Genomic DNA, 26,962 nt, shown 5'->3' on the forward strand with positions numbered 1-26,962 from the left:
CATTGAGCCAAACCAATAAATCTGGAGGTTTGTCAATAAAATTTCAGCAGGAAATGACTCTCTGGAGAGCACACAATCTCCCAGTGTGATGGCTTCAGAAGTTGTTAATGTTAACAGACTCCCTCATTTGCATGCAGAGCACTTCATCGATGTACAATGTATTCTCCTTCACCTGGATCTCCTCCTCCAAGGAAAGCTGTTGTCGGCTCAGAGCTTTCAGCTCTGTCTCAGCCTCTGCTAGTGCATCCTGTAACCTAACAGGAAAAACAAGACAGACATTACTTGAAAACACAATGATAGTTTTTTTTTCATATGGTATAAGAATTCTGAGGAATTGAAAAAAAAAAAAAAAAGACGGAAGAGGCTTCACCAAGAGACATGCAGCTTCCTTTAAAGTGTCCTGCCCTTCCCAGCCTTTCAGGGAGAGTAGCTGGGATCCGATTTACTTTGAGTCGTTAACATAGTAATCTATACCACAGATTTTCTCTTTTGCCCATTTCCACTTGCCTTTGAATATTTCTTGTAATTTCTTCAACTTCACTTATCAGCCTGTATTGCACTGTGTCGTAACAGAATTCCACATTGGGGCGATGGTTTCTTGCTTCCAAGCGGGTTTGAGCCAATTTAACAGGTCCTTCTTTATCAGCAATTGCTTGCTTTAAGGCTGCAATGTTCTTCTCCTGTGAGGCAGTCTCATCCATCACCTTAACAAATCCAACAGAAGGAAGTGCTGCACACTGGCTCTTACAGTGGTTAAAGTTGTCAACATCTTTAATAGTCAGTTATAGTAATAAAACTATAACACTCATTATGTTAAAATGTTATTTCGTCAAAGGATATTTTACAAAGGTCAGACAGGATTATGATTCCTTCATTTGAGAGCAGGTGACACTTTTCTGAGTGAAACTGGAGATCTATGCTCAGCAATTATTTTTTAATATTAACACTCAGTTTTCATGCATCAAATATCAAGCACACTGACCCTGATTTTATAAGTTATTATGCTCTTATATTACAATCATGAAAATTCTGTAGGATTCCCATGTAACTAAAAATCACAAGAGAAATCCTGACTTTACTAATGTCTATAGCAACACTTACATCATGTGATTTCAGAAATTCATCTCTCTAGTGGTGTGCACAGAGCTGAGAAAATGTAAGACAACATTTTTTTGGGGTGTGTGAAGTAGCAGGGGCTACCAGCATTGCAAAAGTAAAATTCTTAAAGCAAAGTAGCTCAAGCCAATGGATTGAGAAAACTGGCAGATAATCCAAGCCCATGGTCTCTACTTTATCACTAACTGTCCCCCACCACTCACCATTGCAAGGAGTGTCTCTAGCTTGTGCTTGGCATCCTTGACTTCCTTCACCCTATTTCTAAGCGCAGCATTCACCATCTCACGTTGCTTGCGTATGTCATTCGCTGTCTGTGAGAGGATGCCATCAATAAGCACCCTTAATGCCAAAGAATTGTTTCGCTGCTTGTCAGCCTTTTCAACATTTATATTTGAGAAATCTATCCAGTCTTCAGTGCTAACAAAACTGAAAGAAATTAAAAATAAAAGGTCATCGAATGGCACCATCAAACCCTTTGCGACTTCATAAATCTATAGTTACTCCACAAAACTGAGAACAAAGCAATTCTATTAACTGTATGTCCCAGTTAGTTCTAGTTGTGCTGGGAATTCTACAGATACAAAATAAATGTTGCAAGCATTTCAGAACAAAGTAGACAAGCGTAGGATGAAAATGAATTTGCTGAAGTCACACTGCAACTTTGTACCTTTCCCTGATAAAGTAATATGTTGTTGTGGGGGAAATATAGATTACAAACAATATTTCTTAGAACAACTGTAATTAAACAAGCTGTTGTTAATAATATTATTCAGATGTTACTATTAATCAAAGGTAACTATTGACACAGAACATCCACTTATTCTCTCACACCATTCACTACCTGTAAGACAGTCACTTATAATACCTGGTTGGAGCAATAGTTGGGAAGCCAACCCCCAACTGTATCCCAAGATTAGAGGGTCATACTTGTTCACCAGTGGCTCGCAGGCAGGTGTCTGGAAAGTTCTTCAGAGGGTTCCTTGTTTTATTGGGTGGATATATAAAGCTGTAATTGTAATTTGCATATAACAGCCAAGACTATTCTGCCTGAGTTATCCAACCTGTCATTGATGTACGCTAACACATTAGCAGCAAGAGCGGTCAGTCTCCTTGTGTTCCAAGTTTGTCAGTTCTTGTAGAGGCCGTAGTGTCGTTGTGAGACTGTCTCTCACACACTGCCTTCTCAGTATGTTTCCTCTTCTCAGCCAGTTTTTCTGTGGTAGCTATTTCTCTATCTAAAGCATTCACACTAACTAGCCCACAGAGAAAGGGTGCATTTGACAGGTTAGTGACTGAGTCAGAAACTGACTCTACATCCTGGGTGTCCCAGTCCAGCGTTCTCCCCATTAGGACATCCTGGGAGAGGAGAGGAAGCTAGATTAGGAAATACATTCTGGGTTTAAGTAATGTGTGAATTTTTCCTTAGCTGTGAGCCTCAAAAACTGTTAGTGAACTGCAGTTCACTGGGAACATGATTATTGTGGCATATTTCAGACATGTTACACAGATAGATACTGAAGTGATGGACAGAAGTAGAAAAAAACCCCAATCTACAACAGACAGATGATGGACAGATATAGTCTGTTTTACACAAATAATCTTGCTATTTACGGAGACAGCTCATACTGGCTGTATAGTTACCTTTTGTTAATTGAACCAAATAACCACTTACTTTCCTTCTATTCTCGCTGCATTATTAGTGTATCTCGTATCAGGAGTGTTGTTTGTCAAGCTAGTACAGTAATCATCAATCATCAAAGCTGTGAACTTGTCCTTCAGATCCATTTCCAGGTTATATTTTGCTGAACGGTTTAGTCTAGAAGGAGAAACAACCAGACTGTAAGCCAAAGTGTAGGCACTTACAGGTTTCCATAACATGCATGCATATATGCATTAAGTAATACAAATGCTGTTATGGAATTCTTAATGTACAAAGTGTTAGTTGCAAAGTCCCAAAATCAAGAGCGTGAGGCTGCCTCTGTATATATTGATGGTACAATTCCAATCGGAATTAAAAGCACAGGACTGGGTCATGAGAAGGCCAGGTGTTCTGTGCAAGTACTTTGAGTTCTAACAAGCAGAACTTCTCAACATTACTGATTGAATGATATGAATTAGGACTGACCTCCTTGTAACTGTTTAGCACTGAAGGTAACTTTGGACCTGTGCTCAGCCTGACCCTACAACTTCTCAGGAATATGACTGTCCTACTTTTCAGCTTATCAGTGTTCAGTTACACACTTTGCACCTGATTTGCTCATCAGTTTGTTCCAATGTACGTCCAAGCAAAGCAATAACCCCCTGGAGGACTTCAACTTCCTTCACCAGTTCCTGTTCCACTTCATCATGCACCAAGTCAATCCCAACTCTCCTCTGCCTGAACAAAAAGAGGAAAACCCATCAGCCCCATTGTTGAAATGCCTGCAGTTAACAGAAGATGATGAAGCCCAGCTTTCCCAACTGAAGACTTTTTCTTGCCACATAGAAGTCTTTCCTTTATGACCTGGGTTCCCCAGTGTTATAACACCTAAATCAGACTTTACTCCACTGTCCTTAATTTACAGCCTTTTCTATTATTTGTTAAACTTTGATTATCTAGATTTTTTTTTTTTCTCTCCCTGAATGCTTTTCTTCTGATTATCATCTCACCTGTTCAGGAGACATTTCTGGGCAATGACAAGTGGCTCTTTGCAGCTCTCCAATGATTTCTCCAGGAGAGTCTTGAATGTTAATAGTAACTCTGTCTCATGAACAACTTCTTCAAGTTTGTTACTTAATTCTTGCTTCCAGAATTTTATTTCTTCCTGCCTCTGCTCTGCAGAATGACAATTGTGAACAGGTTTTAATACAAGCCCATCTCTACATGCGAGACCACTGTGGGTCAGATCTTAGATATGACTAAAAATAGACTTATTCCATAGTGGAGTGCATGTAATGCTGTAGGCTGATGTGTGGACAGTTTTGCAACCCTGTGTCAGGAAGTTTGGTTGGAATAGCTTTCTGTGTGGTTTATCTATGTGTTACAAAATAAAGAGTCTGCCTCAAAATATTTCATAAAATATTTTTGATTTTTCCATGAAATCAAAGACATATACTCCTATTCACTAGCAACTGATTTTCTAAGTCTTCCTTAAACATACAGCTCAACATATCTTGACATTTGCAGAATACATCGGATTACCTAGTTTCTTGTTGACATCACTTTGGGTTTTCTGAGTTGTCTTTTCTATTTCATCCAGCAGCCTCTGACTCTCAGCTATCATGCGCTCTGATCTTGATTTCAGAGACTCTGTACTGGCACACTGCATCCTGGCTGCAATGTCCCATTCTGAGGGATGAAATTTGAGTGGAGCTTGCAACAGTCTGGCCATTGTTTTGTAGAAAGTTTCTGGAAATAACACAGGTCAGTTCTTGGAATGTGGAACCTGAAAACAGGAATAGCATTACATTTGGTTGCAGAAAAAAGAAGGGAAAAAGGCAGGTACATAAGGGTGAGAAAAATTCCTGCCTTTTTCACCTGCAGAATGACACAGGTATGAAAAGACAAGACTTCTTGCACAGGGCTGCCCAAGATTTTGCTAAGGTGCAGGAGGAAAAGTTTGGAATGGGAGAATTAAGAAACAGAAGACTTTGGGAATGGAAGCTAGGAGGAGAGGGTTGAAAGTGGAACTAAGAGGAAAAGATGGGCTGTCTGCCATAGGAGGCAGAAGAGAAGTGAAAGAAAAGGAGGCCTAAGGAAGGATGGAATTACTAAATGGACAATCACAGAAAATTGATAAAAAGTGAACAAATATATAAGATAATCTCCCACAGTTTGGAGAATTAAACACCTTTCAAGAATATGGCTGGAGAGGTGAATGAAGTGTAGGTTGTAAAAAAGAAATGTAATGGTCATTAGGGGAAAAAAAAAACTGGAGGAGGAAATACAGCAGGTAAATGAGGAAATGGAAAAGTCTAGGGAGGGCTGAAGCAGAACAAAGCATATTGGGAACATGGGTTTAATGCAGAGTGAAAACAATGCCCCAGATCTATGCAAAGTCACAACAGTTTGATTATCAATTTTCCTATTCTTGCATTATGCTCATACAGTGCTCCTGAGATAATTTCTCACCCCAGCTCACAGCTGCTCCTCAGCAACACACAGCTTTACCCACACTTCAGCAGATAACATCTTAACATTCACCCTTAAAACAATCCCCTTTCTGCCTCATGAACTTCTTGGCTGACATCGCTCCCAGGGTCAAACCCTGGCTAAGTGCCACATCTTCAACTCCGTTTCATGGGAAGGGGTTTCCTCCCAACTGTCTTCCATCCTCTATCTCCACAGCAGCAGCATATGGTTTCTTTTTGAATGTGCGACTAAATATCCCAGGAGGTGGCCCAGTGCAGCAGGGAAGGCAACAAACCGGTTGTCATGGGAGCAGCAGCGCTGCCTCCAGCAACCTCCTGTTACTGCCTTTGGTGGGAGAGGTGCCAGCACACAGCAGCCAGTGGTGCTTCCTTTCACCCATTCCTGGTTCAGATCTGTGTGGAAATAAAAATGTGTTCTTTGTACATTAGTTGAGATGGTTCCCACAGCTTCGGACAACAATTTTTGATCAATTTAGTGCAGAAGTGCATTAAGATTGTGAAAGAAAATGTGTAAATACCTAGCTATCTAAAATGTCAGTCATTAAATATCCTTAGCGGCATGCGCCATCTTTGTGGCAACTATATCCTTTCCTGGACAAAAGAGATTGGGAGCCAGCCAAATGAAATGAAGGAGACAACAGAGCATTACATCAGATGGTACAGTTATGCCCCCTCTGAATTATCTCTGATGTAGTTCAGACGAGAGCAGGGTTTCTCAGAGTTCCCAGCAAGGTCCAAAGAGATTGCAAACTGAGAAGGAAGTAAGTAGCATTGACCAGAAGAAAAGTGGGAAGTAACTGCAATTGCTGCCTGCAAATACAGTGGAGTGACAGCTAGAAAGCTACTTCAATTTAACAGGAGCTAAATTCAGTGATCATTAAAACTGGTAACTACAGTGCCTCTCGTTCCAGCTGCCCTGGAAACGGAAATCTGCACATACTCCAGAGGAGCAAAAAAAGGTTTTTTTTTAACTGAAGAAACACTGTCTTACAGAAAAATGAAGGCATTTCAGAGTTAGCCAAATACAGGCTTGAGAACATAGGGTTGACATTACTCTGGGATGAGAAGGACCTAGATATTCAAGAAGCAGCAGAGAATGGGGTCCAAAACAAGCAAGGAAAATGAAGAACATACACTGACAGATACAGGAGGATGGAAAGCTGTGGTCACAGATGCTCAGCATGCTTCTGATTCACAAGGTGAAGCAAAACTGTGACTCGGCTGAACAACTGATCAGAATCAATTACATAGGCCACTTCTGAGACAGACCTGTAAATCTGTTTATACGGTGTGTATATATATATATATGGTATATATGTATTATATGGTATTTTTATATATATGGTATTTATATCAGTTTTATCAGTATATATATGTTATACCACACATGTGTAGTACGCAACTATTTGTACAAGAGAGCAATACTTCCATGGACTGTCTCTTGATTTGTACATTCTGCCTGCCGTTGGTCCAGGTAACACTTCCCCCTTTCTTTCTCCCCAGTGAGTATTTTTCTAACAAATTATTAATATGCTAAAATAAGTTGCTGAAAACAGTAAATTTTGTCACACTAACAGCTGGAGCAGCAACTGCAGCCATTTCCATGATAACTGAAAGATTTCTAATGACTTAAGTAATCTGAACTTGGAGCTAGTTTGAACCAAGGTTTACTTTGGCCACCATGAGACACAGAGTATGTATCAGGCTGCATATTAGTTTGTCTTCCACAAAGTTTTAATACCTGTATGTACTCTCAGTAACATTCCAAGGCTTTAAAAGCAACATGAGCAAATTAAAGACGGGTGACAGAATGATTCATAATAAACTGAAAATGATGAGCAGTGGTTGGCGGTGGTTGAAAACAATGAACATTTTGTTTCTGAAAACGTGCTCAGTCACTCTGAAAGCTGAGCAATCTCCAGTGACGTTCCCGTGAGACCCACAGACCTGCGTGCAGCTTTGCTCTGAAAACCCAGTATCTGGTGCTGTCCTGACCCAACCTGTGAGCGATACCATCATAAAGTAATTCATTTGCAGTTACCAACCCTAACGCTATTCCTCATTGTTAGCTGACCATAAAAAACAAAAAAACAAAAATACCCCTTCCTTTTAAAGTGTTAATACCAAATTTACAACTGGATTTTACAACTGATCCTTCAATATGAATTATACAATATACGGAAATTTTATTCTTACCTCAAATGGTTTTCGGGGGCTAAATCATTGCAGACTTCCTGAGGCTGACAGCAGCGCTGCTCGCCAGGTAACAGGCAAAATCAGCCCAGAGCCGGCACAACCCAGAGGAAACTGACACCGGAACCGCCCCTCACCGCCCGGCGGCGGCGACCGGCCCCGGCCCCAGCCGCCCGCAGCCAATCAGCGGCCGCCGCAGCAGCCCGGCGCTCTCCTCAACGGTCGCAGCGGCGTCCCCGTCGGCGCGCGAAGAGCTGCGCGACGCGTCCTGGCGCTCTCGGCGCAGGCGGCGCCGCTCGGGCTCGCGCGCAGCCGGTGCGCGGGGGCCGCGGCGAGGGCCGCCCGCGCGCTGCTGCCCACCACACAGGGTGAGCGGGGCCTGGGGGAGGCAGCGCCGCGCTGTGGAGAGCGGCGTCCGCGCAGACTGCGCTGCGCGCGTTACTGGTGAGGAGGCGGCTGAAGTCCTCAGTCTGGAAAAACTCTTTATGTTTCCTGTGGAGGAGTCTAATTAACCAGCATGAATGAGACTGGACTCTAAATGAGTCACTATGGTCCTTATTATATGCATTAAAATCATCGCAGACAGCCTCATCCTCCAGAGGATTAAACGGTCATCCAAACTGCTGTGACAGTGGGTTGAAGTGGGAAAGTTCACTAGCTTAAGCTGATACTGCAGCACCAACTGCTCACTTTCAGTGTTTCTGAAACTGTAAAGCAGACTGTGCAACGGGTCTGAATTCCAGTGCTCACTGGGGTCTGGATTAATCCTTTATGAAGACAGACTGAGAGAGCCAGGTTTGTTGAGCCTGGAGGAGAGAAGGCTCTGGGGAGATCTTAGGGCAGCTCACAGTAATAAAAAGAAGGGGTGTAAAAGACAGAGACAAACTTTATAGCAGGACCTGTTGGGACAGGACAAGGGGTAATAGTTTTAAGTAAAGAGGGTAGATTTAGACTAGATACAAGGAAGAATTTTTTTTTACAACGAGGGTGGTGAAACTTTGGCACAAGTTGCTCAGAGAGGAGGTAAATGCCACATCCCTGGAGGCATTCCAGGCCAGGCTGCATGTACTTGTGAGTAACCTGATCTAGTTCAAGATGTCCCTGCTCATTGCAGGGGGCTGGACTAGATGGCCTTTCCTCTAGTTGGAAGGGACTAGAGGTCCCCTCAAACCTAAACTTTCTGTGATTCTATGTTAATTCCACTGAGGCTTTATCTAGACCCAGAGCTATTTTAGCAGAACCAAAAGTGACTTTTAAATGCACCTTACATAAAGCAATGCCAACTTTTATTTTGGACACTTTAAAACTATCTCTGCAAACCACGCCAGGTTTAAATTAATGACAGAGGTTGAACCATGTGGGCTATTTTTATACCTAATTACACATATCCAAGAGTTTTGCACTAGTTCAAGCATACACCTCATTGGAAATGTCACACAAAGGGAAAAGTGTTGAAAGGCATCCATACAATTATTATAGTTCCAAGGAGGACTTCCCTGCTGTGGGAAGCTGCACACAAACATCATTTTAAAAAGTGTCCTTTACGTCTCTGCTGAAATTATTTTGAAAATCTTGCACAGAATGAACTGATCTGCCTTTTAAAAGTTGGATCAAGTTGCAATAGATCACCTTAGTACTGAATTTTGATACAGTGCAGAAACATTAGAAAAGCCAGGAAACAGTCCATCTATGTAAAACATACACTATACTGACTTAACATGTTCACTTTATCACTCATGCGGAACACATTTGCTGTCATATATACACACACTCTCTTAGCGCTTTTTTTTCCTCCTTAAACGCAAAAAAATCCAGCAGGGGCATATGTTACATAATTTCAATATAATCATACAATCTCATAGTCAAGGTTAAAATTACATCATAGCACCATCTCCCTCATCTTCTTACATGCAAACCACCAGCAGTTAAACTCAACTTACAGTCTTCTGCTACCCTGCAATTAGTTTACCGGCAAGCATCAGGTATCTTTACCGTCACCTCTCTGAAGTGGGAAGACTTAAAAAAAAACCCAACCTGTAAAACAGCTTCTGGTTAGCTGTGGCAGCAAATTAAGTCATAGAAAAGATGTAACACACACCCCTGCCCCCCTAGTGATTTGGCAATAATGTCACTGTTTGTAATATGCTAGTAGGCCTGAACTGGCCAACATGTATCTTTAACATTGACATGACAGGAAAATCACCCATGACCTGGGACTATGAAGGAATGTGATGTATAAAGCCAGTATTTCTCCTCTTTTAGCTATGATGGAACTTGGCTCTGCTAGTCAATTGAAAGTATTCTGCTGTTAAGAATGCAAATATGTGTATCGCATGTGTCAGCTGTGGATAGATTTTTGATCATGCTTACTTTAATCACCTCTCCAAAACACAAGTACAGTGTGTTTATCCTTAAGGTGCATTTCATGGAGCAACAGGAGCACACTTCCTTCTGAGAATTATGGTCATTCAAGACAAAGCCAAAACCTTAAGTCACATGACAAATATGAACAGCCCACCCAACCTCTGTCCACTTGGACTAAAGCTGTGAGATCAACGATACCAAGGGTCCAGTTAGTTTGACCCAGTATCTTTCAGCTACTAAGTCTTTCAAACTGTTTCCATAGTGTCATAGCAACAGCTTAGCTACCCTTCAAACAGAACTTGATGATCCAGACCTTCACATTAAGTTATACTTTACCTTTGTAAATTTTTGGTATTTGGGGTTTGTTTTCTTTTCTCTCCTGAAACTGCTAACAGAAGTGGTTACTTCACTTAGGGTTTCTTAAGTAAACTTCACTAGAAAGGGAGGCTGAACTAAAATCCTGTTCCAAATGGAATTAAACTTATGTACTTTTAAAACTGAAATTCAGAGCACACAAGATCATGACTAGAATAAAAAACTTCTGATGAAAAGCTCTAGTTTCTTTTCACCAAGTTTGTTACCTGTCATTCTAAAGACAAATTACAAAACCTTCATTCTAAAGAGAAGCAGTAAAGCTGGAGAGCATTTGACATTTTATTACAAATGGTCATCAATACAGAGCCAAAGTAATCTTTATAAATATCTACAAAAAGCACAAATACAGGTTAATAAACATTTTCTAGCATGAGCAGAGGGCTCATGGCTTTCAGTTTTTACTTTCTATGAGCCTGTTCTTAGGGTAGAAATACTTGTAAAAAGCTTCTTTTTTGTTCTGAAGTATGCTTTTTTAGTGGTTTTATTTTTAACATTCACTATGAAAACAAAACTGTTGATTTATCAGAGAAAAAAACAGAAAGGGTGACACATGACCTTTTTGTTCAGTAAATCTGGGATAATCCTAATGCACTGTGGTTTTAACACTGATTTAACTGAAAAGGGGAACTAGTCCAAGGCATTTCAAAACTCCCACCTTTCATACTTTCTAGGCATGTTGCCTGTCCACCTCTGAGTCAGCCCGAGGACTGAGCAAGTCATCAAGACTTAATTCCTGTGCACACTGGAGAGTTGCTTTCCCCCAGAGTCTAGGTCAAAGCACATTACAGTCTTGCTTCTATTATGAGTGTAATTCTAAACCATGCAAACACACTCTTATACACAGAAGAGCCCAGCTGTTGCTGTTCTTCATAATCAGGAAATAAATCCAGTACTGCAAGCAGAGGTTTTAGCAAGCCTCTAAGCAAATCACTTTAGATTTGACCATTACAGACAACTGCTGTTCTGTAACATGGTAGTTATCCGTCATCCCAGTCAGCAGGTAAGAGGCTATGTTCTTGTTCAGATTTAAGAGAACAGAACAATGCCTGTTTGATGTGTACATGCACTTATGCTATAGTGGGGGTTAGGGTTGGAGGAGAGGCAATAATGCCCTAGCAGTTGAGTACTCTCAGAATTTTCCTTGTCCATCTGCTATTTATTTTGTGCCATGCTTAACAGAGAAGTAGAATTGAAGATGCTATTTTCTGGAGTTTTACCTGAATTTTAAGAGGGAACACCTTCATAGCAGAGTTACTGTACACTGCATAAGACTGTGTCTCCAGCCTAACAGAGACAGGAACAGCAATTTAGCTTCCTGTGACCTTTAAATTAAAGAATATTAAAAATCCAACCCCCTGCTAGCACCAAAGTTACTTTTCCCTATGTTTTTTGCCTTTTTAAAATGTATTTCTGTATTACTGACATATAATACTGATGTGATGCAACACTTCGGGGCATTGCTCAGAAACACTTCAGTCAGCCACACAGCTGAATGTAAGCAAAAGGACAGTAAAAAGCAAGAAATAACAGTGTTCCATTTGCAAAATGCCACTCTTTCTATTAGCAGTGTACTTAACCCTTCAGTACCAGAGAGGTGTCGATGGGTTTATTCAAAGTGTCGTAGATGATTGTATAGAGACTGGACATACGTGAAGACACACATGGGATCTGGCTTGTGACCCATCACCATCATGTCATCCACTTCTATCAGACGATCGCAATGAGCCATTTTCCTGTGGTAATGATAAAACAGATACAGTAAATCTAGAGTTAAATCTTGAAGCCGGTAACCAGTGCCAAGATTCATTTGCTGCTCTGATTTGAGCATCACTGAAGAATTTAAGAAATCCTGAGGTTTATCAGCAACATTTCATTTTACTATGAAATGGTCAAACTCAGGTTAGAGATTGTTATTTTTGTGCTCACGGAATATTCCGGTTCTTTCCCTCTTCTGTACTGGGATCTGATCTAAAGCCCTGTAGGGCCTTTTCTTTTTCATTGGCTGCCATTCACATCCCTGATATCTGTAGTATGTAGCCCAATTTCACATTCACCTGCCCAATTCTCAGTAAGCAGGGTCATGTAAGTTTGCAAATCTTGAGTTTTTCTGGTTATTATATATGAAGTTCCAAAAGAACAGGGAAACACGAGAACAGATGAAATGTGCCAATGAAGGCCCATGTGGCTGTGGATTGTTTCCAGTGAATAATCCTGCGCCTGGTAAAACCACCTCTTACTCCAGACTGCTGAGGCTCATGTCCTATGCATTCTCTAGGCAGGGCTTTATCATCTTTTTTGGCATGACACATGTAAGCTAGTGATATAGTATCTATAAGAATGATTAAACTCTTCACTGCTGCCCAGCTGCATTAGACTTGAACTGGAAGCACTTCACAGAGATCTAGTGCGATACTCACTCAGCCATGGTGAAGGCCAGCTCAAAGTTCTGCTTGCGATCAGCTGGGTCCAGCTTATTATAATCAAAAGCCTCAGGAAAGAAAGAATGCACAAGAGCACAAAATGCCATCCCATCATTCCAGCTTGAGGAGAAATTCTGGAGATCAATGTGCTGTCATAATGAAAAAATCATGCATGTTAATGTAGTATGGATGAAGAGGGAAGTGCAACTGCTTTTGCTTACTGAAGTTTTCTGTCCTCTCCCACTAACCAAGGCAACAGAGCACAGGCTTCATGGTTTGTCTTTCCCTTTTAGTATATCCATTATCCATTACATTATTTGTATTCTGAGAAAAAACAGCACGCTCAGCAAATGAAAGCCTTTTGCCTGCAATGCCTAGATGCAAAGCAGACACACAGCCAAGGTGCCTGATCCAAACCCCAGTGAAAATACTGGGAAGAACGTGAGCTCTGGAGCAGGCCCAATGCACTAGCTGAGTATCTGTGAAAACTAAGGACGCTGCTTATCCCTGTAAAGCATTTATAATTGAAGAACAGTTCATTTTGTGGCTGTGAATAGCACTACATAACGATTATGCTTGCTTGTTTTGCTTTCAGTAAGGCCCAATTCAATGCCTGTTTACACACAGATAGGTAGAAATACAGGAAGCATTACACCTCTTGCAAAACCTGATTCTTACAACAAATGTTTATTGTTACTTTCCACTGCCACAGTGGGCTCCTGTCTCATGCTACTTTGCCATCATGTAAAATTCAAGCCCCAGCTTTTCTGGTAAGCAACTGACAGTAATTTTCACTAGTTCTGTTTACGTATACTATAACTTAGAGTTCAGCAATAATAATGCACATTTTACAATAACGCTGAAAAACATATTACACACACAAATAATTTTCTTTCTCATAGAAATTACTTTGGCAATTTCAGTTTAAGGCCAGCTAAAATTCCTAAAATCTCAACTGCTGAATTCTTTTAGCTATGCTGATGTTACCTCATAGAAATTAGCTCACTAACACCATGTGATTCAGCCTCAACTATTTACTACAAATTCACATGTCCAATACTAGTAGAGAGTACTTTGGTCTGCTGTGTAGCAAAAGGGCCATAGCCTCCACATACTGGCAAAATGTCATTCAGATCTTGCCATATACAATGAGAATGCAAAAGCCTGTGACTAAGAAAAAAATGCAAGTGTACACAGTATCACAGTATGTTAGAGATTGGAAGGGACCTCAAAAGATCATCTAGTCCAATCCCCCCGCTGGAGCAGGAACACTTGGATGAGGTTACACAGGAATGTGTCCAGGCGGGTTTTGAATGTCTCCAGAGAAGGAGACTCCACAACCTCCCTGGGCAGCCTGTTCCAGTGTTCTGTCACCCTCACTGAGAAGAAGTTTCTTCTCAAGTTTAAGTGGACACTGCAGTCTTTATCCAGAAGCAGAAACATATAGGCTTTCAGACAAACACTAATGCATTGCTTTGACAGACATACAGAATCTCACTCATGCAATAACTGTCTGTAAGTGCTGCCCATGCAAACCACAATGTTTGTGTTACCCACACAGAACTTGATGGCTTTGTGTAAGTTAACTCATTGTTTAGTATGTTTTACATGCACTTTTTCAGTACACTTTAGTGGCAAACTCTTCTGAGAAAGAAAGTGCTGAAAGTGCCAGTGTGTCTTCACCTTGTATCCTATGGTTTTTGAGCGACACCAGTCTAACAGAATTTGCTTAATGCTGCTAGCGCTGGCAACCGCAAAACTCTGCGACCTCTTCAGCTTAGCTCTGGATTCACCTTTTCCTCTGGAAAATTAACAGAGACCAGATTAAATTACATTCTAGAAAAATTTAAACCTACTTGTAGGCACTATCTACGCAACCTTGCCCAGGTCAGCCTCTGTCCAGGTGATATTTGAGAAACATCTTGCTGAAACTTAAGTTTGTTGGTCCTGCAAGAAAAACTAACTTCCATTTCCCTAACGCCAGAACTGATTCCAAGCCTCTTCTATTTAAATTATACCCCCAACATGGTACATAGAGAACAGTCCATGCTTTCTGTCCTTAACGAATGGCAACACAAAATCACTATATTCCTAGTCTCTTTTAATAACAGAGAAGGCATCTTCCACAGCACTCTCTCCTGATAAAAGGCACTTGTTTCTTCAGCTGAATGCCTTCAAAGCCAGGAGAATGTATAGATGTGAATTTCCAGCATTCAGTCTGTGAAGTCAGGGAAGCTACACATGACCTCGTACTGTCCCTTAGCTCAAAATCCTACATTGAGAGTCAAGTCCTCTCACCCAGCTGTCCTCTGCTGGTAATTGACAAATTATTTTCCATTAACAAACCCATGCTGGAGATGAGGCTTCAACATACCTTCCAGCACCACAGTCAGATTTGTCGAAAAGCGCTTTCCTGGCCTGTGTTCCTATGACCCGCGGGAGTGTCTGAGACCGCACCAGTTCTCGCCTCCTTTCAACTTGGCGCTGTACAGGGGGAGGAGAGGAGTGAGAGCTGGGGTTCACATCACAGTAACTGTCAGTGGCACTGGAGAAACATAACATGGAAAGTATATTGTTAAACAAAATGTTTGGTGCTGCTAGAAGTCAGCATAAAGATCCAACTGTTGCCTACTCTAAACCTCCCAAAAGAGCTGTTTCAAGAGGACCTGAATGAGTGAAAAGCAATTTAAGTAAAAATCAAAGGTACTTTTACAAATAAGACATAGCTGGACAAGTCACAAATGCCAAGAATAACAATTAAACATCTCTGAGAAAGGAGAGACAGGAAAAAAAAAACCAAACAAAACAAACACAACAGCAAAAAAAACCAAAACAACAAAACCCCACAAAACCAAAAAGAAAAAACCAGCCCCACTGCAGCCCCAGAGCAGCACTAACTTCCAACTTTGGAGTTCCCGGGAGGGTAAATTACATTTTAAATACAGAACTTGACAAGTAATTCAGAAAGTACTTCTCAACTTTTTAGTTAGAGTACACAGAATTCTGAGCTTAGGTCAGTGTTGCTTTGCTGACCACACGCTGGTCATTTGACCGAGAAATATAGGATTATATTCTAATTTGTGTTTATTTGAGCCGTAAACCACTTCACCAGCAACAGGTCACATTTGGAAATGTTCCACATGATAGAGATGGGGAAACTGAGGCAAAGAGCAATGAATCAGTGTCACACATTAATTTCTGGTACAGATGGAGGTCAGATCTGACAGCAAGTTCTCTAGGGTGCTCAGTGTATCATGACTCAAATATGAAAGTGTGGATGTTGGAACTAACTCAGAAGAAATGTAATGACAAATTTGGCATAATTTTCAAGGCAGATGCAAGCCCAATTTGAGAGATTTAAATTAGCTGCCCTCCCATTTTTCATGATGGATATTTTGCACACTGAGGATACCTGGATATGCCAGCAGTAATTATGATACCATGTAATCCTATACTAAGCAACTGTGACTCCAAGTTAATCAAGGATGTGTAGCAGTCTTCAGCAGTGCATTTATACACAAAGTCTAGGCTAGCCAAACTAATGATATTTGATGGCAGTTATACGTTGGTTTCCAAAAACAAGCCCAATGCACAAATTTCAACACAGATGAGTATTTTAACAAATATTTTCAAAGGACCTGACAAGTTACTCCTCCTAACAAAAATCCACTGCTGACACTGAGAGTTTTACTGACTAACTCTGTAACAGTACTGAAATCCACAATTAGGGCTGCTTCAAATTGCTCTACAAAAGACTTTTATCCCTTCCCATCTCCGCTCCATTTAGCCCTCAGGAAAGCTCACAAACTTTAATGGGCTTAAATACAGCATCTGGAACTCACCTGTTCTTTGGTGCACTGGAGTGGCAGCCTGAAGAAGCCTCCCAAAACCAAGGGAACCAAAAGTGCTAAGGCTATCCAATGCTGCAATCATGGGTGAGATGTTGATACATAGCCTACCAGATGTGTCATGCAAAGAAAGCTGTGAGGATCAGCTGAGATATGACACTAACACAGGAACCAGAGGCACAAAAGAGCAGTCATGCGAGGGTTTTAGGGAGTCCTGAAGCTAGACATATAGGATCTTATATAAGGCACATTGCTGATTTCACATGAGAAGTGCAATCAATAGATAACCTGGTACGCCAGCTACTGGTACGGCTAGAAATGAGGAACTGTTTAACTTGAGACAATTCAGGCTATGATTCAAGCACTGCCATGTTGAACAAAAACTACTATTATACAGTACATCACTAGGATGGTTTTAGTACAGGTAGTGTGATTATTCCAGTAGTCACTGATGGGTTATTCCCTGAAAGTAGAAATGTTGTTAAGAGGAATACGCCCATTTACATGTTGATGGACACAGTACACATAGAGAACGTATTAACTAGGTTAATGTAATGGGGCAAGTAGGTTAACATACAATTATACATTCAACGCTTAAAATACAGCATCTGGGACTCACCTGTTCTCCACACCAGTAAAACACCTCTCCCTTGAGACTATACTGACCACAATGGCCTAACAAAATGTGAAGTAAAATGCGTACCTTTCATCAGTTTTGGTTCCACTACTTGTCCCATAGCTCACAGTTGAGTCGGATTTAGTGACAGAAGTAGTGTTCTCTGTATAAAAGCAGGAAAGACAAAAATACATTAGGGCAGAAACTTGTTTTATCTCCTTTCCTCATACATTTCCAAACCATTTCCTGAGAGATAGCCACACACTCACCACAGTGAATAGCTGCAGGCCTGTCTAACTTCTAGTTTGATCTAATAAACTGGGAAAGGATCTTCCCAAGGGGTTTAATTCCCCTGCAAAATCACTGCCCTGCAGCAAGGATGGTATAAACATGCCAGAAAGGGCTGTGAGAAGATGCCTTTGATAAAACTGCACTGGGAAGGTTTGATCATTTCAGGCCCTTGTGCAGACCTCAAGAGGAGGGTATGCTGCCATAGATGACAATCCAGTAAATGGAAGAAATTGTGCTACAGCTCATCTTGCAGTAGTCATTCTGGTAGACATAAGTAGCCCTAGGAAGTCTGCCATGACTGAGAGCATAATTTAAATTACCTAATTTTCACCAGGAAATGTTTTTAAGTCAAACAGACTGCAAAGGTTACAAAGATGGCTTCAGACCATCAGATCCTCCAGACATTCTACTTTTTGTGCTTTGTCTCTCATAAGCCAGCTCTGGACACCAGCTATGCTCTGTAAATGCGCAGCAACAGAGTGACTTGCCCATTTTTAACGCACTAAAGCCAGAACTTGTTGCATAAGCCAGCAACTCATTTACTGAAGGCTCCTTCTATATATGAAGAAAGACTGCATCTTAGAAGCAATCCAACCTGATTAATGTCAACAAGACTCTCTGAAAATGCAAACTCTCTCCACTGCTTATGGAAGGAATCCAGATCAAATAAATTTCTCATGTAAAATGCCCTAGTAAATTCCAACATACAGATGTGACAAATTTGGGACCACAAACAGTTGCCAGAAATTTATGCAAATCTCAGGTGATCCCCATTCCAGCTGAGCTACATCTTTGCTAAACTGGCATTGAGACCACTGTGAAATGCCAGTATATGGTATAGACAGTAAAAGCTTGGTGATATCAACTCAAAATACTTTTGGATAGAGCTCAACTCATCTATTTCAACTGAAATTGAAAATTCTTAAGGCATTTTGTCCTTTGGCACATTGATACATGAAGAAGACTACTTACTGCTATTCTGCTCAAGGAATTTGCTTCACCATCCATAGGGTGGGCTCACCACTTTCCAACTGCCATTACCTTGATTTCAGGCACAGTTTTCACTTGGTCAGCCGAAATCTTCACTGCTCAGACTGTGTTTGCCACACTTCCCTGGCACCTATTGTTTCCATTGCAGAGATTACCTAACAGTACACATGTACACTTCTGTGCAAACAAGGACAAGTACCCCTTCCGTTGAACAGATTGAGAATCTGATACAGTGGAACAACTTTCCATAATACCTGGGAAACCAAATCTGCATGCAGTCTTGTTAACAATTTTAATATTACCATGTACCTATTAATTGGAACTATATGCTCAGATCTGAATTCCCCAGATGTGGAACATGGAATCCCCCTCAATTTGTGTTGCATATGGACATGCTAATAAGAACACTTACCTCCAGTAGCAGATGAACCCACTGTTGTCAGCATATTTGAATTCCAGGCCTTCACTGAAACAGCAGAAAAAAGATAAAGAGAGGATTTGCTTTAATAAAATAAAAGCTGAAAGAATAATCTGCAAATAATCCCTCTCTCTTGCTGGCAATTCAATCTGATGTCTCTCTAATTTTTGACCAATACATATAGTCTGATCTGTAAGTGTCACCATCACTAATTGTACATGAAATACAACTCAGAGATGAATGACTTCAATATGAATGAGCTTTATTTACAACACAACAAAATTAACTAAATTAAGATGTAAGTACAATTCTGAAATCACTCTGACTTGTGTGTATGTGTCTGTCTGCTGTTGGTCATTCCTCCCTCCAAATATTGAGCCCATTAGCTAAATACCTGCTTAACTTCTCAGGGGGCCTCAGGTCTCAAAGCACTAAAAATTCCTGTGAATTTCATTAAAATAGCATTGAAGAGATACTTATTCAGTAACTGAGCTAGAAGATAGCCTGCGCTATGAACTTAACTATATCAGGCAGCAAAAATTTTCAGCATATATGACATTACAGCCTAAAGCTGAATCTAGGACCCACAATTTTCTAAGTCAGGGTGTCCCACCATGGGATATGTAGCGTAGAAGTGAAGTTTCATAAGCACCACTAAATCATAGGAGAAGTCCTGTAGCACCAGTTGCTTCAAGTAAAGAAATAGGTCACAGCTTCATCAAACAAATTATTTTTGTCTGTTACCTGACTGGTTGGAAGTTTTTGCTGCCATTGCATTTTTGCTCTTGCTCTGTCCCAGCAGGCCAGCAGACGCATTATTTGTTCCTGTTGAACAAACAGTCTCTCCTGAAAACTTCTCTGATATCCTGGTTACTGCAGTAACGGGAAGATGGGGCATCTGTAAGGTGACTGCAGGGGCATGGGCTTCAGGGGATGTCTCTGACATGTGAAAAGAGGTCAGTTCATGGGAGACTTTTGCCTGACCTACTGGGTAAGAAGAAAAGGAGAGAGGAAGTAAATTTATTTGCAGATTTGTAACAAAGTTAAAAAAACCAATTTGCATGCAACAACTTTATTTTACAAGTTATTGTAATTATTGCACCTACTTCTCCCTGTGGGATGTTAATACCATTTACAGCATGCTGTAGAAACAACCCTAGCGTAAGTGATCCTTGCAGCAATCATACCTGTCCTACATGAATCTCACATTCTCCAGATCATTAACCCACTAGCAGTTGCATTTGCTAAACTCCTCATCTTCCTCTGTGCAGCTCCCACCCCCCATCTCCTGCTGTGGGTTACGAGTCAGCATTATTGCTGTTTTCATGGTTTTATGAAATGCTGTGTGCCTGTTTTCTCTAAAATGGAGACAGCAGGTTCTTCCTCCACCCAAGGGTAATGGATGCAGACAGGTAATTTGCAAAATATTTTGGGATGCAAGGCTACAATGGCAACCAGAATAGCAGGCCTTAAATCATTAGTGCCCCAAGATAATGTCACAGTAGTCATCTCTAATTCATGAAACACCATAGAGCACGCTTACCAATAAAGTTTAAAAGTTAAACTCCTAATAAGGAAATAAAGTTAAATTGTATCAGTGCTACAGTACAATACCCATGCTGAAACCATAGCAGATTCTAATGCTTGCAGAATCTGAGGGCTGCTCTATGACTGCCAGGACCAAGTTATTTTACAAGTATTGCTATTTCATTTCATGCCCTGTTCCTACCTGAAGACTGATGACCATTTTCAATGATGGAAGAACTAAAAACTCTTCTGAACTCAGCATTGTGGCGGTCATCCAGATCTACACTCTGTCAGAACAGACAAGAGACATGAGCTAAATTTCAAACAAGAGACAGCTAAATTTCAAGCAGCAGCAAAAGTTAGAAGAATATCCAGAAACACACGCCAAGAACAGGCCTTCCTTGGGCTACTGACCACAACACAAGAAGGGCACAACTATCTAACCCCAAGAGCCAAACCTACAAACTATGCATTGGCAATGCAGGGCATATCAATTTTCACATGGTTGCCCTCAAAGACCCCATGCACTTAGGAGAAGCCTTCCACTTTTGTCAGAGATATCAGAATCCACTGTGAAGGTGATACATAGAAGAGACTGCATAATAGAGGAGACAGAGATTACGTAAAACACTTGATGCTCTACAGGTTTTTTTCTGTTTGCTTCAGAAAAAGAATCCCATTCTGATAATGTACTATAAAAGCATTACATAAACTAAATGTGATCCTAGAACTTTACAGCTGCATTATAATCCACAACTTCTGTACGGATAGCTTTTCTCAGAGAACCACCATATTTTTCCCTATGATTGCCAATACAACCCCAGAAAATCAGCCAAGAATTTTTCTTTCCTCATTGGTTCATGTGTGTGTGCAAAAAATCAAGAGATTTATCCAGTTTCATGGGAACTAAAGAAAGAAGAAAGTGCTTTACAGATAGACGGTTACTTCAAATAAAAATATATAGTTTCCAAAAAGCAGCACACACAAGCTGTAGAGCGAAATTCCCCAACAGAAATTGCATTCAAAAGTTTCAATTTATTCTAGACATATATCTAACTACCAGATTGGCCAAGTTATTTATTTAATGAATAAATAAATATGTAATGTGCTTTTATAAACATAATCAAAAATTCTTATAAACTCAATCCAAACAAGTTTTGTTTTTAAAGACAGACAAAAAGACTTAAGATAGATTACTGAAAAAGATTTTATAGTACAGGTAATTATGAAACCAACAGAACATAACAGAAAAGGAAAGAAGTGGGGTGTTTACATGTAAGAACTTAATTTGTCTCTGCTTTTCATACACAGGAAATACAGAGCAAAAGAGTAGTTTTACTTATTACATAGTTTCATCACAAAATATTAATTTATTCATAGGCTGGAAAACTATATCACATGTAAAATACAGACACCATCATGATCACTCCAATATAAATCAAGAAAAGTAAGTTTCATGGACCTTGTCTGCTGTTTACACTTATTCAAAACTAGCTAAGGACACCACACAAGGCTAACACAACTTCGTGATTATTTAAAAGTACTTATTTGTGTCAGATGCTGCAGAGTGCACAGACTGTTAACATCCATTACTTGAGATACTAGAACTTTCATTACCTCAAGTACAAATCCCAGACAAATCCTGGTAACTATGGTCTGAGATCTTGCTAAGAATTTGTTTACTAGCAGTAGATTACAGTAAGGCAGCCTAAACAGAGTTTTTGTCAGAGTATACAGTTGTGGGCTTAGATTCTGATCCTCCTAGATATTCAAGTGTCAGTCTCCAACTGGTTTCACTGGAACACAGGTGCACATAGCAGGATTTGAGCTAAATGCTTACACAAGTCAAGGAAAATCCTTCTCTTGACTTAAAGGCTGGGCCCTATGTTCCCAGATGCACTTACGTGCTCCACTAGATAAAGCGTGGAGGTTGAATGATGAGCCAAAACATTCCTGAGTCTAAACCACTCAAACATAAGACTTCTTTTTTTTCCTTTTTTAAACAACCACCATCACCACTCAGATACTCAATAACACAACACCATGGTTTAACACAATGTACTTATAGCCCCAGTAACAAGACTGACAGATTTCCACCGACATCCAAAGAAGGCTTCAGATGCACCTAAGATAGCTGGAAGTTAGAATGTCCATTTCACAACCAAGTTAGCTTCCCTTAAGATACACTACAAGTTCTACAATCAAATCTATAATGAAGTTCAGTATATCAACTCATACTAGAACTTCTGCTTCCTTTTAATTTTCCTCTTTCTTATTTAAAAAGAAAGGAAAATAAACTAGACTGGGAAGTTGAAATGTTCAAAGCATCTAGAACTTTCTCACAAGCAAAAGCACAATTCTGCTATCTAAGCTCCACTGATTTTTTGTAGCATCTCTTCCATTTTGAGGCTTCATTACAGTCAGGTTTTGAGAAGAGCTCACATCCAACAAAGCTCATTCTTTAGTTACTCAGCATAGTCCCAAAAGGAATGATAAGTTCTTTTGCAAAGCCAGTCTGCAAACTTTTTCACAACACATCACCATACGAACAGCTTCTTTAAAATAACATTTGTCTCTTCTAATAATAAAAAATACTTCCCATTTTTATATCATCTGCTATTCTCACAGAGAATGCTTCCATATGCACAGTCTAACTTGCTGCTGCTAGACTGGATCTGTTACTGTATTCAGATCTTTTAATCTGTGAAAATAAAATTATTTTTAAACTTTTATATTTGTCAGAAGGTACTATGCATGAGAAAATTCAGTAACTGAATTTACAAGTATTCAATACAATTCCAGTATTTTGCTAGAAATGTTGAGGGCAACAGAACACAGCCTTATGTTGGGATAAACACTGACATCAACCATACAGTAAAAAGGAACTCGGCCAATAAATCTCTTCAGGAACAGAAGGGAGCATCTTTATTTGCTACTATGTCCATGTCAGCATTATTTGTTCCTGGTATCTCATAGAAGTATTTACTAAGGCTAGAATCATCACCAGTTTTTATCATGAGTACTCATTTATCTGAAAACATACACAGTGTCATTTATGGTACTCTGCTTCAAGTGATGTGGCCACATAAACCACAAATTGCAAGCACCTGAGGAAACACTTTCTTCATTACAGAGAATCTGGGTGACCAGCACAGCAACCAAGGCTTGCTCTTTAAGCATGTGGGCACAGCCACATCAGAGCCTTACCCACAAAATCATGTTTTCACTGCATGTGTTTGGTGTGTGTAGCCCTAGCCACACCTCCCATGGTTCTCAGTACTGAAATTCCTTCTCGGTCAGCTATGCTAACCTGGGAACTTGTCCAGACTTCCAGGGAAAATTGCTGTGAGGGCACTGAATTACTATCAGTACCTAAGTGATCTTCCCTGAACCCTCAAAGCAAAGTGAGGAGGTTTCAATTCCAAAAGCTCATTCTGTGCTTTAATGCAGACCAATACCCAAAGCCGAATATTGCCATAACCTTGATGCAAGACTTCTCACAGTGTGAAGTACACACTACAATGCGTGCAGAGGTGATGAGGCTGGTGAGATGGCGTGAGGAACCACATCCCTTTGTGCCTTCCCTGTCACTCAGCTTACTTCTGTTCCTTGCAATACAAACAAGTGTGGATGGTTTCATGGAACAAAAGGGAACAGATCTACAAGTTGTGTGTAAGCTATTTACCTCTGTCACGCGGGGGAAAAGGCAGCAGTTGCCACAACAATGTTGAAACAACACATCAAGCAACAGCTTTACCCTTCTACTTCGTCAGCTGCGGGAAGCCCTGTGTGCCCTTTCTTGAGTCAGTAGGCACAAAAAAGGCTAGAACACAATAGACTCCCTGCTCATTCCCACCAATTTGAGTTCATTTAATTTCCAAGCTTTTATTTTCCATTCCCAAAGCCTGGAGAGACCATAGACCTGCTTTTCACAGTCTTGAAGACCCCTCAAGACATGGCTTAGTCAAGATTACACAAAATAGGCTGTCATCTGTGAAAGCCAGGTCTCTATTATCTGACCATTTTGTGTGACTGAATCCTGACATACTGTCTGGCTGCCACCTCCTGGTGTCAAAGGCTGCACAGGAGCTCTCAATTCTTTCCATAAAGCCTGACACATAGAAAAAGTATTACACGAAACATCTCAGCACCAGATGAGTTTCCCACTAACTAGGACTTCCATGTACCAAGTTACAAGGCTCCACTACACTGCAAAGAGAGTTATACCACTGCGAGGAATGTGTCTGTACTAGTTTAGGTCGTGGAGACCATAACAGCTTGCTTGACGCCTCTTCTCATGGACCATCTGCGGCAGTGTAGGACAGTGGTCATCCAGCAAAACTGCCTCACTGCAGGATGCTATGTCAGTATCTTAGGAAAACATGTTACTGCCTGCTCTATGCTAAGCTGTTCTCCTTTGTGAGCTTGCCAACTGGCAAACAGCACTACTGGCACACAGACCCCCCCTTAATCAAGTCCAGAAAGATGCACAGATGTCCCTGTCCGTATGCATATTGATAGCTGAGACGGACCCAGCTTTTCTTCTTACTTCTAACCACGCTGACAGGTTGCTCCCACTCTAACCAGGATCCCAGCGTGACCAAGCAGTGCTGTAATCAAGAACATCTCCAGGTGGTATCCAGGCCAAGACCATTTCTCAGAGCACCTCCCAAAAGCCCCTTGACCCTGCACTGCAAAAGAGCCCCATGCCCCTGACGCTCCCTTGCACCAGCGCAAAGCCCGGCAACACCCGCGAGGCATCTGCTCATGCAGCCTCTCGTCCTCGCCGTCCCCGGCCGCAGCCAGCACTTACTTGGCTCCGGCCGGTAACAGCCAACTTGGCACGGCTGGAAAACCTGCCGCCGGCCGAACCGTCTCCCGGAAAGGCGGGTCCCGCGGCCTGGGGCCTCCGCACCGCCTCGTCCGCCCACTCCTGCGGCAGCCCCGCCGACCGGCCAAGGGCCTCCACCTGCCGGGACAGGCGCTCCAGCTGCGCCCGCAGGCGCCGGTTCTCCTGCTGCAGCTCGGACACGGTGTGCGCCAGGGGGCTGGCGAGGCGCAGCACCTCCTCCACCTGCCGCCCCACGCCCTGCTTGAACACCTGGATGTCCACGTGGATCTCGCGCACGGCGCCCCGCAGGGTGTCCTCGTAGCGCCCCAGGGCCTCGCAGACGTTCTGCGCTTCTCGGCTGCTCAGATCCTCCGGCTCGCCGGCCATGGTGTCTGTTGACCGCAGGCTGCGCCGCCAGTGACGCGTGGGAGGTCGGGGGCCGCTGGCCGCAGCCGCCCGGCCACCTCCCTTCCCGCTTTTCTTCCCCTCCCTTCTGAGGGCGCGGGCTGCCCTAAGCCCGGTCCCCGCTGCCGCCCAGCTCCGCCGGCCCGCGCTGCCCTGCGTGTGCTCGTTCAGCCGGGGAGGTGCAATTTCAGGCCGCACGGTGGAAGGGGGAGGGAGAAGGGGCGGGGGCACTGGCTGGTACGCAGCTGCCCAGGGCTGTGAAGGCCTGAGAGGGCCGAGCGAGGTGGGCTGCGGGCGGGGCGCCGGCGCCGTGGGGAAGGAAGGATGGGGTTCGGTGAGGAATAGTTAAGAGACAGAGCGAGGAGAGGAAGGGTGACTACTTGTTTTTTCCCAGGTTGTTTGGATGATGATACCAAGTACACACATTTTATCTCTTCCGGGAGGGGGGAGCAGCGAGGTAAAGGGAGAGGAGAGCTGTCTCTGGTGGAACACAGAGAGGAATGCACCTTTAGACACACATGCTGAAGGCTCAAATGTCCTGTCACGCACACAAACTTTACACCTCCCTCCCTCCCCCGCTCACTCTCACACTCTATGGGCTGCGATTTGATGGGTGTTAATATTAAGCTGCTAAATCATCCTGCAGATCCAGGATTTGTGCATGTAACATGTTTTGGCCAAACCAGCCCAAGCCACAGTGGGGTTTACTCGTTATTGCCTACTGCAGCACAAGACAGTACCTCATGCTGAAAGCCTCTCGGGAAAAGGTAATCTGGAAGACACTTTAAGCAAATTTACACCATCAGAGTTAGCCTGTACACGTTCAGCTCCAACATTTTTGGTAACATGCAAGATTTACCATATGATGGAATCATTGACTCTTTCTGTATGTAATATTTACCCATTTGTCTAAGCTACTGCTAACTTTAAATACCAACTTAGCTCTTCCATTTTTCCAGTACCACTGAATACATTCCTTTTTCTTGTCCTCTCCTTCTCTTACCCCAAGCTCTTTTGTGGGACCTATTTTACAGCATTGAAACACAGCTGTAGAAAAATTACAATGTCTTAAAAGATCATGTTTGCTTTCTTACAGAAAGGACTCATTTAACAGTTGTCAACAGTTGTTCTCTGAACAGCCAGTAGCAAATAGCTCAGCCTGTAAACCTAGAATGTGCCGTGAAAGCTGGAGAAATTCTTTATCAACTTTTAACCCCACCTCCAGCCTTCGAAGGGTTTAAGTCAGTATGTGTAAAACCCTGGAGTAATAATAACAGGAGTCAATTACCACTTGCTCACAGATCATTTCTTAACATACACAACCTTATCTAACATACATCTGTGTGTGAATAGCTCACACCTATCAACTGTTATCTAATGGTACTAATACTGTAATTCTTTGGAAAATATTCCTCCCTTCATGGTAAAACTTTCCAT

The 26,962-nt window shown here is 41.8% G+C and overlaps 2 protein-coding genes across 2 annotated transcripts; both read right to left on the reverse strand.

The window, feature by feature from the left end:
- Window positions 1–11,888, reverse strand: TEKT1 (tektin 1). Its single transcript, XM_080630353.1, has 8 exons — window positions 11,767–11,888; window positions 4,298–4,541; window positions 3,766–3,931; window positions 3,365–3,493; window positions 2,789–2,932; window positions 1,320–1,542; window positions 508–704; window positions 1–254 (listed from the first exon to the last, which is right to left on the reverse strand). The coding sequence occupies exons 2-8, from the start codon at window positions 4,485–4,487 to the stop codon at window positions 95–97; spliced, it is 1,209 nt and encodes a 402-aa protein (XP_080486479.1). The 5' UTR covers window positions 4,488–4,541; window positions 11,767–11,888; the 3' UTR covers window positions 1–94.
- Window positions 10,446–25,507, reverse strand: SMTNL2 (smoothelin like 2; the record flags this gene model as incomplete). The annotated part of the gene is made up of 9 exons (XM_080630352.1): window positions 10,446–11,912; window positions 12,597–12,748; window positions 14,283–14,400; window positions 14,974–15,144; window positions 17,151–17,226; window positions 18,757–18,810; window positions 19,507–19,749; window positions 20,492–20,576; window positions 25,103–25,507. The coding sequence occupies 9 exons, from the start codon at window positions 25,505–25,507 to the stop codon at window positions 11,786–11,788; spliced, it is 1,431 nt and encodes a 476-aa protein (XP_080486478.1). The 3' UTR covers window positions 10,446–11,785.
- Window positions 25,508–26,962: the final 1,455 nt, after the last annotated feature.

This window comes from Psittacula echo (assembly GCF_963264785.1).
Source record: "Psittacula echo genome assembly, chromosome: 15".
NCBI classification, from domain to species: domain Eukaryota; kingdom Metazoa; phylum Chordata; class Aves; order Psittaciformes; family Psittacidae; genus Psittacula; species Psittacula echo.